General features: G+C 38.0%; 1 protein-coding gene across 2 annotated transcripts in view; it reads left to right on the top strand.

Moving 5' to 3' along the window:
* Window positions 1-13,672, top strand: part of PRKDC (protein kinase, DNA-activated, catalytic subunit) — an 87,728-nt gene that overhangs the window by 56,597 nt on the left and 17,459 nt on the right. Inside the window, exons 61-71 of one of the 2 annotated variants that reach the window (XM_075494613.1) lie at window positions 1,014-1,145; window positions 2,287-2,346; window positions 5,837-6,045; window positions 6,502-6,640; window positions 7,231-7,419; window positions 7,964-8,188; window positions 8,809-8,917; window positions 9,574-9,685; window positions 11,273-11,462; window positions 12,605-12,776; window positions 12,864-13,054. In XM_075494613.1, coding sequence (XP_075350728.1) covers window positions 1,014-1,145; window positions 2,287-2,346; window positions 5,837-6,045; window positions 6,502-6,640; window positions 7,231-7,419; window positions 7,964-8,188; window positions 8,809-8,917; window positions 9,574-9,685; window positions 11,273-11,462; window positions 12,605-12,776; window positions 12,864-13,054 — 1,728 coding nt within the window. Of the gene's footprint in view, window positions 1-1,013; window positions 1,146-2,286; window positions 2,467-5,836; window positions 6,046-6,501; window positions 6,641-7,230; window positions 7,420-7,963; window positions 8,189-8,808; window positions 8,918-9,573; window positions 9,686-11,272; window positions 11,463-12,604; window positions 12,777-12,863; window positions 13,055-13,672 lie in introns of both variants that reach the window. The other variant, XM_075494612.1, reaches the window with a different exon arrangement.

The following is a 13,672-nucleotide window of genomic DNA, read 5'->3' as shown; positions in this document are numbered from 1 at the left end:
ATATCCAGCCATTGTCTGCTGGTTTAACTGGTAATGGCAGTAGTTCAAAATAAAATCCCAGCCTCTAAACTTACTGCTGATTTCCTTATAGGATATCAGTGCTGCGAAAAGGAAGAAAGGGAGAAGTAGGTTTTGTCTATATCTGGTAGTAGCTCTTGTTCAATTTAAATTTATTCCTTTAAGCCTCAGCAAAAGGCAGGGCAGCTATATAACAACTGCAGTTTACAACAGTTTTATTACGGTTTGGTTTTACTAGGAATCAGTTCTACCAGGTTCATCCTTCTTCTTTTCCCTCCCCATCCCACTGTGTGAAATAAAACACACTAGCTTTCACAGAATCACAGAATCGTATAGGTTGGAGAAGACCTTTAAGATGATCAAGTCCAACCATAAACCTAGCACTACCAAGACCACCACTACACCATGTCCCTAAGCACCTCATCCAAACGTCTTTTAAATACTTCCAGGGATGGCAACTCAACCGGTTCCCTGGGCAGCCTGTTCCAATGCTTGATAACCCATTCAGTGAAGTAAAATTTCCAAATATCCAGTCTAAAGCTCCCCTGGCGCAACTTGAGGCCATTTCCTCTCGTCCTTTAGCAACCTCATTTTACTTTTCACCTGGGCCAGGCTGAAAACCATCATATAATGAACTATTGTGGCTCAGCTAGCAGGCAGTAACTTATTAAACCATAGCAGCTCACTAACTGTCAGTCATAACCATTCTCTTTAAAAGTGACTTAAATACTACCTGTATGGAAGCAGGAACTACAAGGCATTAATATTAAAAGTTAGTGGCTGAAGTAAGTCTGTGAACAAGACTTTGGAGTTTTTAATTTACTAAGATAAATTTTGGGGTTTAACCATATTGCAGCGTTATAGAAAATGCATTTGTTTAATAAGCATGGCAAAAGTTTATAAAACACTTCAGAAATGCTCTTGCTTATTTTTTCTTATCTAGACACAGCTCTTTCTAAGTAATGTGATTATTATTTTTTTAACATGCATTTCAGGAGATGAAATCTGAGCTGAAGATGAAGTATGATGCCCAGGTTACTTTGTACAGAAGTTACCGAGTAGGAGACTTTCCTGATATCCAGATTGAATACTGCAGTCTCATTGCCCCCCTGCAGGGCCTTGCCCAGGTCTGTCTGCTTTTCAAGGGTCATTTGTGAAGTTTTCTGTTCTTCTAGGGAAAATGATGTGTAGTTGGGCAACTGCTTTCAAAATTGATTTGTTGTTTTGTAGTCAACCACTGTGACACACGTTTAAAGAGTCTGTTTTGAGGGAATGTTTCTCTTACCCCTGGGGTGGTGCAGTGATGTGAGAAGATGCTTTGTAGCTTCCCTCACCTGAGCAGTTGAGTTGAACACTGAGGACCTGACATGTCAGCTGTTGTCCATTGCCTCTGGGTTCCTCTGCTTGAGAAACAGATGGTGGTGATCTTTACAGACATTATTGCAAAGGACATCTCACTGTGCAGCAACAAAACAGCCATTTTTATACTTTTATATGTTGTTTATGAGTTGTAAAAATACAAATGAAGTTACTGTGACTCAGTAAAGCTGATCCAATATTCCTTTTCCTACCTGAGAGCGATAGAAACTGTAGGCTGAACCTATCCCATTTTACAGTGTTTGGGAAGTCACAGTGTTCCTGATTACCTTTGTATTTAATTTCTTTTGATGGTCCCTTATCTCTGTGTAAAGGGAGGAAGTAGCACAATCATGAGTTATCTGAATAGCATTAGATCAAGAGTTAGACCAAATTCCAGTCCCATGATAGACTGGGAAGCATTAGATTATGTTACACATACAAATGTGTTTCTGGGTTGAAAAAATGCCTTTAAATCTCATATGGAACTGTCTCTCTGTGTTGGCTCCTTCGATGTTAGCTCCGGGTCTCACACATTGATGTCTTCTGTTTTTTTCCCAAGACCCTCTTCACTGGCAGTGGTGTCCATAAGATGATATTGGATGTTTGGTTCTTGTAGTGGGAATTGTGAATATGTGAAAATTGTAAATTCCATCCTCTCCACCAACACTCTGGCCTGAAACCTATATTGTCTTGGAGTTTCTTTATGTAGGAGAAGTAAGATGGGATTTGAATGGGTAGTACAGTAATTCCCAGCATAGGTGTGATGCATGCCAGACTAATTATTCCACTCCCAAAGAGTGTACACATAGGGATTAGGTGCAGGGTGGGTCATATCTCTTAATTTTATTTATTAGTTTATTGTGTCACAGCAAAATTCAGTGGCCTTATTGCTTTTGTTATAATTTACAGAAAGATCCAACATTTGCCAAGCAGCTTTTCAGCAGTTTGTTTGGTGGAATTTTTCATGAGGTAGAAAAATCTAAAACTCCTTCTGCAAAAAAAGCCATCATCCAGAAGCTGCTGAACGACTTCAATAATTTCCTGAGTGTGAGCCTGTCTTATTTCCCACCATTCATTGCATGCATCCAGGTAAATCCTGCTATATGGCATGAAGGTAACTGAATATAGTGTCTTTGTCTGAATGTGTGATAAACCCAGTGTTAGTGAAGGTTAAAAACCGTTACTGAAATTTAGACAGAGATAGAATGAGAATTGTTAACCAAATGGATATTTCAGGTGACTCTTTTTAAGGTGAACAAGGTAATTCATGCCTCTGAACTGATTGTTCAAGGTTTCTACAATTTCTAATCTGTAGAGTTTGAGTCACCTTTTAATGTTTTAATTGCATCAGTAACAAGAAGAGTCTTGATTTTAAAAGCAAGCCACAAGAACAATTGAAAGGGTTACGTGTGCTTATCTTCCTGTTTCTGGGAAGTGCTTACTGAGGAATACTTTGATGTCTTGAGGATATCAGTAGCTGTCAGACTGTTTGTTGTTAGCTTCTCTTTATTTACTTTTTCAAATTAGTCCCCGAAGTAGTTGTCTGGGGATTTTCAGTAATGAAGGAAGGACTCACTTCCACGGAAAGGTGAGTGGGTGCACCGCAGCCATTTTGCTGGAAAGGAAACACAAGCCTTTCTGCTATGAGAATGTACTGACCTGGAATAGATTGTGAACTTCATCTTTTACCCCAGTTTTCAGGGAGATTAAAAAAACTTGTCCAAGCACCTGTTAAATACTCATTGTCACTGTATTTAATATTTCTTGTCAACTGTGTTGATCTTAATGTTGCGTCTGATTTGTAGCTCTCAAAGTAATCTTTTTTTGAGTAGCAGGTAATGGCTTCTTCTTTCTGTTATGGAAATTTAAATACTCTGTGACAGTAGATGTCATTCGTAATACAGGAGAAATGTCTAGTTTGGACTAGCTTTTTAAACAGTGACAAACTTTGCTTCTTAGTACTTGTATTTACACATCTGAAAAAATGTAATTTCTTGTTTACTTTTTTTCTGTGCAGCTGCATAAAAGGTCAAATGCTATGGGGATTTTTCTGGGCTGTCTTGGTATTTTTCGAGCCAGCATCTCACAATAGCTATCTGTTAATATTCCCTCTCGACGTTGCATTTGTTGGTTCTCTGTCTTGATATTATTATTTGTGTTGAATTATGCTGCCTGTTAGACCCTATTAATAACACTGTTGTGTTAGGCTACTTTTTTTCTGAATAGATGTAAAACGAAGACTTAAAAAATAGGTAAGTTAAAATTAGTCAAAAATACAGACTTTGTAAGAGCAGTAAGAGCATCTCATTGCCATCCCCACTCAATAACAAAAGAACAGCAGCACGAAGGCAAGCCTCAGCCTGTGTATTTGAGCATCCTGCATAACAGTGAGAAAAAGTCTTTTCCCCAACAGGTAAGAGAGTTCATATTGATCAGGAGAGGGAGCTGGGAGAGGGAGAGCAAGAGCACACAGTGCCGAGGCTGTCATTTGGCTCGCAAAGGCTGTCCTAATGGCTTGGCCATTTGGAAATACAGCTTCTGTTTCCTGTATACCAACAGTATAATAAATATTGGCTTGTTTCAGAAAGGCTTCCTACTTCACTGCCATTTCCTTCTGGTTGTTTGACTTCTTAGTCTTCTACAGGTTCAAGTCCCATCAGGAGAGTAACTTGGTGATAAAAAGGGCTGGTTTTGTCTACAGGTATAATCTTAAAATTGACTATGAGGCTCTGGGATTGGCTTTCAGGACAGATTAAAAACCAGATCAAGTACTAAGAAAGAAGTTAACACCATGACAAAAGTTTACATAGACTCCATAGAGATACCTGGCCTCTGAAGAACATGTAATTGCCTTATAAATATTTTAGCTGTCAGGCCAGCTTGGATGCCATTCATGCTAATCTTTGAACGTGTGGTGCAAGTAAAGACAGAATGCATTGCATGCAGAGCCAGGAACATTTGCTCTGCTTTCAAATAGTCACCAAAATGCACTAAATAGAAAGATATCTCCTTTGATGTGGGACAATGTCTGTAAATTGTGAGTTTGAGACGGTATTCATTCTCTGGATGTACTGTTATATTTGCACAGTTCTTACACTTTTTCCTAGGCATCCCTGAGAAAGGGCTTTTGGTCTTACTTCAGCACAGCTATTTTTAAGTTTTGAGATTGTGCAGTTGGCACTGCATCCCTGATGTAACCCCTAAAAGCTGGTAGTCAAGGAATGTGTGCCCATACATAAGAGTGTCTGGGGCACGTGTGCAACTTTGATAGAAACTGCTAGATGAAATTGCCTGAATAGCAGGTGAAGCATATGCTAACCCCTCATTGGGATCCACCTGGTCTATAACTCAGGAAGCCACAAGAAGCTGTTCTTTTTCTCTTTTTTTTATTGAGTACAAATTTATTGGTGTGAGAGTCTCAACTATACAAATTATATAATGAGTTTGCTTCTGCCAGATGCCTATTCTGCAGTTTTTGTGATGGTTGCCGTTGATCAAAGAAGTGCAGCTTGGTTGTTCTCACAGTCTCCTGTTACAGTTTCCAAAAAGTGATTTTTTTTTTTTCACTTAGTATTCTTGAACATACTGTGTTGCAAGAATCAAACATTAATTTTTGTCCTAAAACTCAGTGCTGTTTCTTGTAATGAAAGTTATATTAGCCCTCTTCCATGTTGTAGATTTTTTTTCTTCCTGGTTGGTTACGGTATTATTGCAACTTTCCTTTAGGTTCTTAAGTGAAAAAAAAAATTGCTTTAATAAACTTGTCTGCTACTTTCTTGATATATTTACCTGTATTTGGGGTAATGATTTAAGTATTTAAAGAAACCTTCAGGTAAACAAGAATGTTTATCTCTAAAAAAGAGGTTATTCTGTAGTTGGACTGATGTTAAATAGGATAAAGATCTGCCAGAAATATTGTTGTGTCTTTAAATCAGGCAGGACTACATGAGTACAGTACTAAATGAGTCTAACGGGAAGCTGTGGTACGCTAAAACTGGGTTAAGTGTGTGGATAGAAAGCCTCTGGCTCAGAGGAGGTGTCGTGGTTAATTGTGCCTTTGGCTTACAGCAGGAGTGCACCAGTCAATAGGTTAAGTGAAATACAGCTGTTGTGTAGCGGACACCATGCTGCCAACAAAAAAGAAGGGAAGATTGAAGCTGTGAATTGTGTCCATCTACCTCTCCCCTACTTCCCGTGTGTTTCTGTCGAGAGAGAGTTGTCCTGTGCCCTGGAGACAGATGAAGTAGAGAGGTTATTCTCTACTGTTCTCTCTCCGAAGAGCAACAGCACAGAAGGAAAATTCCAGTTTTCCCAGAGTTGGGAACTTCTGGAGATTTAATGGCTTATTTCCTAAGCTTGCACTGTAAGAAAAGGGGTACCAAATAGGTGATCTGTAAAAGGTAACTATCAGTATAGTTTTAGACCAAGTAGACACCTGTTGTTTTGTTTTGTTTTATAGGAAATGAGTTACCGGCACAAAGAGCTACTAGAACTGGATTCAGCTAATGTTAGCACCAGCTGCCTTGCAAGTTTACAGCAGCCAGTGGGCATCCTTCTTCTGGAGCACGCCCTGATGGCTCTGTCCCCGGCAGAGGAGCCCCCATCCAAGCGGATGCGTGGGAGAACAGAGCTTCCCCCAGATGTGATCAGATGGATTGAACTTGCTAAGTAAATTCTTGTTTGAGACAATTTACTCCCATTTAGGTTTGTCTTGTGAAGAACTCCACCTTTGTGGCTTATGAGATTTCTTTTTTAGTCTTTCCTTCTTTTAGAATTAGATGTGCTTTTAATTTCTTGTCAGTTAATTACTGTCTTTCAGTTAGAGCAGTTAGACTTAACAGCTGTGCACCCTGATGATGCTATTAGACTGCTGAAAAACATCTTGTTCATAGCTTTTCAACTGCAGGAGTTTCCACGGTTCAGGTATTACCCTACAAGATGAAGTTTATCTAGTTACATATATATTTATGATCTTCTTATATAAGAAGTATCAACATTTTTTTTTACTGTTACAAGCCAGTAGTATTACTGCTTATTAAATTATTATTTTTTTAACTAGCTTATGTTTGCATCGATATACCTCTGTTCAACTAATTAAAAGATTTCCCTTTTTAATTTTACTAGGCTCTACCGATCTCTTGGGGATTATGATGTCCTTCGTGGTATTTTCAGTGGTAAGATTGGGACTAAGGAAATTACACAGAAAGCGTTGCTGGCAGAAGCAAGGAGTGATTATGCTGAAGCAGCTAAATATTATTATGAGGTAAAATGACAGCAAGATTTTTTTGTTTCATAAATTTCTCATGGCTTAAAACTAATAAGCCAAAATTAAACATTTTGAGAAACAGCATATTGTTTAAAATGTCCTTGTGTTTTGTTTGATTGATGGCTCAGTCTGTAAAGACATGGGAACAGATGAGCAGTCACAACAGAGCAGTAAGCATGATGCTTTTTATGGTTTGCTACAAAGCTTCACATGTGTGATGACCTAGGCAGACAAGTAAAAAAACACCATGGGCACAGTACCACCCCAAGAGAGCAAACTGCATGTGTGTTCATGGCAAAGAAAGTTTGAGTTGTAGTGGGTGAAAATGAAGAAGGATCCTTTTAACCTTCTTTTAAAGTCTTAGCTGTTTAAAAATGCAGGTTTACTGAACATTTATCTGAAATTAATTTATATATAAATACTTACAAGCTTGAATTTTCTGCATTTAATGTTGCTGTCACATTCTGGTAAATGGATAGATATTTTTATGAGACAGTGAATTATTCTTAAGTTCCTGGTGACTTAGAATTGAAAGTAGTGTCCGATTCCAGCTGAGAACTTTCCTCCCCCTCCAATTCATTCCCTAGGCACTCTCTAAAGAAGACTGGCAAGATGGGGAGCCAACAAAAGCGGAGAAGGACTTCTGGGAACTTGCATCTCTGGAATGCTATGACCACCTCACAGAGTGGAAGTTACTGGAGTATTCTGCTACTGTTAATATTGATAGTGGAAAACCTCCAGACCTAAGCAAAATGTGGAATGATCCAATTTTTCAGGTTTTTAGAAATCACTTCATTGATACTATACTGTTTTTATCTCTGCAGGGATGTCCTACATAAATGTGATTGTGGGTGGAAATGAACTGTATTATTTGGGTCACTTTTATTATGAAAATTAGCAGAGTCTGATATATAAAATAATTGAAGCAATTACTTTTGCTGGTTTTAGGATATCTAGTTTTTACCTTGAGTCTATGGCTGATCATACAGCACTAGCTTTACCTTCTTCATCTTCTTTGTCTTCTTCGTCATCTTCTTCTTCTTCTTCCAGTGTTTTTGTTGCTTTTATCACTTTTATGTGTTACGTGTTTTGAGTTACCAAACTACTGGTTTTGAAACTGGTGGAATTTGCTAACAATGTCTTGAGCCTATCAGAAAATACTGCTGTGATTTATTAGCAAATTGGAATTTGTCTAAAGGGAAAACATTTAAGAAAACTGTTCAGAATATTTTTAGATCTATTTGATCTGCAACTGATAACAAAAAATTGATCATCTAATATTCCATTTCTAGAAATAAAGACTGTATTTTCACCTTGTAGGAGACATATCTGCCCTATATAATACGCAGTAAGCTGAAGTTACTGCTCAGTGGGGAAAATGACCAGACTTTGCTAACTTTTATTGATGAGGCAATGAAGACAGAACAGAAGAAAGCCATTATAGAAATGCATTACAGCCAAGAGCTTAGTCTCCTTTACATCCTGCAAGATGATTTTGACAGAGCCAAATATTACATTAGCAATGGCATGCAGGTCTTCATGCAGGTAACAATCTCTGCTATGATTTTTCTGTATAAACTCATGGAATAATGAAACTGTTCTTGCTGTTACTGCTGCTAGATTATACTCTCGAGATAAACACTTGCCCAAATACAATGAAATCTAGGTGCTTTCCAATCATATGACAAAACTTCCTTTGAATTCACTGCTTGCAGTGATGAGAGTTGAGCCAGCCAGTGGAGTGCATCCTCCCATTTTAATTTTTTTTATTTTGCTGATTTCATCTATTAGGAATTTTTCAGAGTAATTGTTTGTGAAGATTAATAGCAGTTTTATTTCATTCATCTTTTCAGAAGCCTCCTGTCCCCAGAACAAACTTGAAAAGAGTATTATTTTGAGAGATTACAAGTTCCATCCATTACCACGTTTTGATTAGACTGTAGGACTATCCTACAACCTAGGATAGGAAATGCAGCTAGAATACGCCTCTATACTTGTCCGAAGCAGAGTTGCTTTCAGATTACAGGTTATTAAATTACTTATAAAAGGTTGGGTTGCAGAGCATACTATATAGCAGCATCAGATAAATAGTTTGTAGAGCACTGAATAGAACCATGTTGTAAATTCTGTATGTGAAATCTTCCATTCTCTCCCTTTCTTTTCAGAGCTATTCCAGTATTGATACTTTGTTGTATCAGAGTCGAATGACCAAACTGCAGTCTGTACAAGCTTTGACAGAAATACAGGATTTCATAAATTTTATGACGAAGAGAAGTAAAGATTTTTTTTTCTTAAGTGATTTTCCTTTCATTGTGTTAAATAATCATGGTTTCCTGAACTTTGAATTACTGTTTCCACACTTAGAGGCCTGAACTCCTGTTTGAAGGAGCATAGGTCTGGAATTAATTCTTACTGTCTTCTTGAAGATAATTCTGTGTTCTGTTGCAAAGTTTTATTAGCCTAGCTATTGTGATAAGAGTTAAGTATCTCTTTTAAAAGTGTAAGTAATAGTTTTAAACTAAGATTTTTGTTGGGATCACTTTTTGTAGCAAGTAGTGGTTAGCAGAGATAAAAGATGGATGTGGAATATGATTTATAGCTACTGAGGTAGGCATGAAATACAAATTTATGCACATAAACCAAATTATATATTAAAATTAGTTAACAGTTCCATTATATTCCAGCATATTCCTGAAAGGAAAGATACCTACCCAGTGGTGATTCCCAGTGACAGTTGACACTGATGTCCTTATTGAGTCTTCTGTGCTTCAGCAATAAACAAAAGCAATATGATCACCAAGTGTGTATTTAATGCAAGTGGGTTGTTTTATTGCAGTTTTGTGGTTGGAATGTTAGACCATGTATGATTTAGGCCTTTTTCACGCTGCTTGGATTTAGATGCATTTAAAGTATTCTTAACTGATTTCTAGGTAACTTAGCTTCACAGGCTTCCCTTAAGAGACTTCTCAGAATTTGGACAAGCAGATATCCAGATGCTAAAATGGATCCTATGAACATCTGGGATGACATCATTACAAATCGGTAAAATTACATTCTTGGGTTAGCTTTAGTTCTGTCTGTTGAGTTCTGAGAGGTGCTTTTTCTAATGCTGCTTGTTTTCATATGGGGGGGTTGTTGATCCAGTGTATGACTTTTTCTTGTAACGATTATAATAGCTCTATCAGTGTAACTGGTTTTTGTGTGACTAACTTGTGGTGACAAATAAAAGGAGGTTGAGAAGTGGACAGGGAATAAACAGTATTCTGATAGGGAAACATAACTGTTAGTTTAGGCATTTTCTTGCATCAGTGACTACATGCACTGTACAAGCTAGCCCGCTTCAGCAGCCCTTAAACACATCCACGTGTAACTGAGTAGATCAGCTGCATTTAGCTCAATGAAACAGCACCCTAAAGGCCAAGCCCATTACGAATAAAAATACTTACCTGCTTCATTGGCAGGTCCAAAATTAGGGAGTGTACAAAAGAAGGCCAGCCCTGTCACTATCAGTGCTTCATGTGTTTATAGGAAAGTTAATGACCAGTGTTGTAATTAGAGACTTCTGCTGTGCAACTGTTGGTAGAAAGAACAAAGGCCCTCCAGAGACTTCTTTGGATTAGCTCCAAAGAAGATGGAATGCTTTTTCGAATTTGAAAGTTTTCTGTGTCCTCCCCGTGGTATGTATCTTCATCCCAATCCATTCTTCCAGTGCAGATCTAGATTCTTTCTCCTTTCCTGGGGGACAACTTCTTCAACAGCTCTGCTGATACCCACTGTGCACTATAATTTATTTTATTATCTCTGGGTGTTAGAGAACCACGGCTACAGAAGAGCTTATTGCAGTTAAATATTAGGCAGAATACATGGTATAGCTTTTAGTCCTTTACAAAGTCTCTAAACATTTATGACTTGAAAGGTTGTCAGTGTCTTAAACACTTTTATGTGTTTATAGAAAACCTTTATCTCATCTTAAATTAGTGACAAAGGTTGTGCCTTTATTTAGCGCCAAGCCCCACTCTAGACTGCAATGCTATCCTCTGCGTTGAATAACAGTCTACATAATGAGAGATGCTATTAAATTAGATAGAACTGGTAGTAGAATGAAAAGGATTTAGCACTGGTTCGCAGCAATTCCCTTGCAAAAGTTGAGTATGGACGCTGTCTTTTCTGCAACACAAATTTAAAAGAGCCTGTTTACTTGTCTTGGTGTCATATATATTTGAATTGCAGGTTGACATAAAATACAGCCTGGCACTTACACTATATAAACAAGATTCCTGTCTGTTTGCACTTCTGTCAAGTTGGAATGCAAGTTATGGCTTGGTGAACTTAGAGGTTGTAGTTACAATTTTAAAAGAACAAACTAACAAAAAATCCCACTCTATTATGGACATTTTCTAATACTTAATCTCATCAATTCAAGATCCTGGAATGCTCTCAGAGTCAACCTGTCCCTGGTTGTGACTTTCCAGACTCTTTGAGGAGTATGTTTAGCCCTTGCTAAAGGTGATCGCTGTAGCTTGCCATATTTTCTTAGCTTCGTTTACTGTCGTGCAGATCAACACTTTTGAACGTTCATTCCCTTGAATGCATACTGGAGTGATTTGTACTCCTGTTGTCATTGTGCAGGTGTTTCTTTCTTGACAAACTGCAGGAGAAACTTCTCTGTGATCAGGCCAATGGTAGTATGGAGGTGGATGAAGAATATGGTGCTGGTGACCAAATGGAAGTGGATCAACAGGGTGAAGACATTTACTCAATGATTAAAAGCTGCAAATTTAACATGAAAATGAAGATGATAGAAAGTGCCAGGAAACAGGTGACTGTACTGTCTGATAGCTTCCAATTTTGTGAGAAAATACATAGAAACTACAGCTGGAAAAGCCTCGTAGGTGGTCTTGGGCACCTTTTTGCCAGGGCAGACCTTGTCTGTCTTTGACCCTGCTGTCCAGGTCATTTTAAAAGCTCAAGAAAGTCAGTTCCACAGAGAAAGAAAACAAATGGATAAATGTTAATTAAAAACTTGGTGATAATTTGTCATTACTGGAAATGTGCCTGAAGGCCCCTTTGATCCACAGGTGGTTTCTGACACTCTACAGGGCAGATGAATAAAGTATCTGAAATGCCTCAGTCTTTAATGGAAGGGATGCTTGCAACCAAACATTATGCTTTCTCATTTACAAATAATCGCTTCTGTACAAGAAAACAAATCAAATTCAGATTGAATCAATATCATTTACTTCATCAGCAATGATGAAACATTTTACGGTTTGGGGTTTTTTTACAGTTTTCATTAATGCTGTTAGGTTAACACTTCTGTGAAGAACTAAAGCTAAGTGACTTAGAAGTTTTGGTTTGGATCTGACTGTTAAAATGACTGAAACATAGCCTTCTTTGATGATGGGCCTTTGGTGTTTCAAGCTTGAGAAAAGACAAATAATGTTTAAATCGAGGTCTCCCTCATCTTCTGAGATGCTGCAGAAATCTGCAATCAGTGGCAGAGTTTATTTTAAGCACTGTAATAACCAAATAAAACATTAGTGCTGTGTAGACTATACACTCTTAAAGGAGTACATGAAAAATAAGATTTCCTTTAATGTTACTTATATGAAACTTTTCATCAAAACACAAACTTAAGTGATTTGCTTAATGGTAACCAGGTTACATGTCTTATATGTATTTGTACTGCAGAACAGTTAATGCCTGTTTAGTCATGCAGATAGAATTATTTTAATTTCCTCAGTTTATCAAACCTCTGTTCTTCTCTCTTTCTTTTCAAATTTCTCCATTAGCACAAATCTGTTTTTGAATATGAGACCCCACAAGCAGTGGACCTCTCTTCATCTTATTATAGCTTTACTTGTGTTACCTAAATCCTCTCATCCCTTAATTTGGTTGCAGAAAGGTTTTATTTCCTCTTCAGATACATTATCTGAAAATTCTGTCTTAATCTGAATACAGAACAGCTCAGTTGCTGAGAAGCTTCTGAAAGACCTACAGAAAGAAGCCAAAACAAAGGAAGACTGGCTGGTGAGGTGGAATTACGCCTATTGTCGCTTCAAGCATAGTTCCAGCCGGAACCGGAGTTGTCCTGAACGCGTACTCTCAGTGTTAAAAACCATCTCCCTGCTTGGTAACAGCCTTCTCTTTGCTTCATTTTGTTTATTATACAAAGCTGCTTTGTTGTCAAATTACCAACTTTGTTTTTGAATTCCAACAGAAGATACTAAATCTGATTATCTTAGCAAGAACATAACGGCCTTCCGAAACCAGCATCTTCTTCTGGGTACTACGTACCACATCATGGCCAATGCTCTTAGTCAGGATCCAAGATGTCTTGAGCAAATCAAGGAAGAAGCAGCTAGAAAAGTATCAGTACTATCAGGAGAAAGTCTTGAGAGTCCTGAAAAGGTAAATGAGAGGGGAAAAGCTTTTAGTTATTTCAGTATTGTAATCATTACTTCAGTAGGTAGTGATGGGTATGGATATATACAGAGAACGTGCAACCCATCTGCTATTAGCAGTGATTTGTCAGGAACGCCAGCTAGGGGAAGGAAAAAAAAAACCCAGACCTGCTGTGGTTGCTGTTTTGTCTGGTTTTTGGTCTCCTGGAGTTCTGCACCACTGTAGCCTTTTTAATTGGGAGAGTGTTCCTGTGTTTCTCTGTTCCTGCATTTTGTGTGGAGGGGAAGGACGTAGTCGTAGCACCTGCATGCACAGTGGCAAGGCTTGGGAACATGATCCGCAAAGAATGCCTTTATTTCAGCTGGGCATTTCAGAGCTTCTTCATGCTGTCAGACTATCTTATTTCATAAAGAGATCTTTATGATACTGATACACTTATTTTATCTAAATAATTTTAGTGATAAAGAGGAGAGGGGTTTTTAAGACAGAGCATATGCAGGTCATCTTTGCCTTTTTTGGCAAGGTGCGCATTTGAAGAATACAGTGACAGACTGTGCTGCATCTGAAATCATATATGTTGTCAGTTTTCCCAGATGCTGTGGCAGTGACCTTTTGTCTGTCAAA

Source organism: Mycteria americana, chromosome 2 (genome assembly GCF_035582795.1).
Source record: "Mycteria americana isolate JAX WOST 10 ecotype Jacksonville Zoo and Gardens chromosome 2, USCA_MyAme_1.0, whole genome shotgun sequence".
NCBI lineage: Eukaryota > Metazoa > Chordata > Aves > Ciconiiformes > Ciconiidae > Mycteria > Mycteria americana.
The sequence above is the reverse complement of the archived record's forward strand: the minus strand, read 5'-3'. Positions and strand labels throughout refer to the sequence as shown.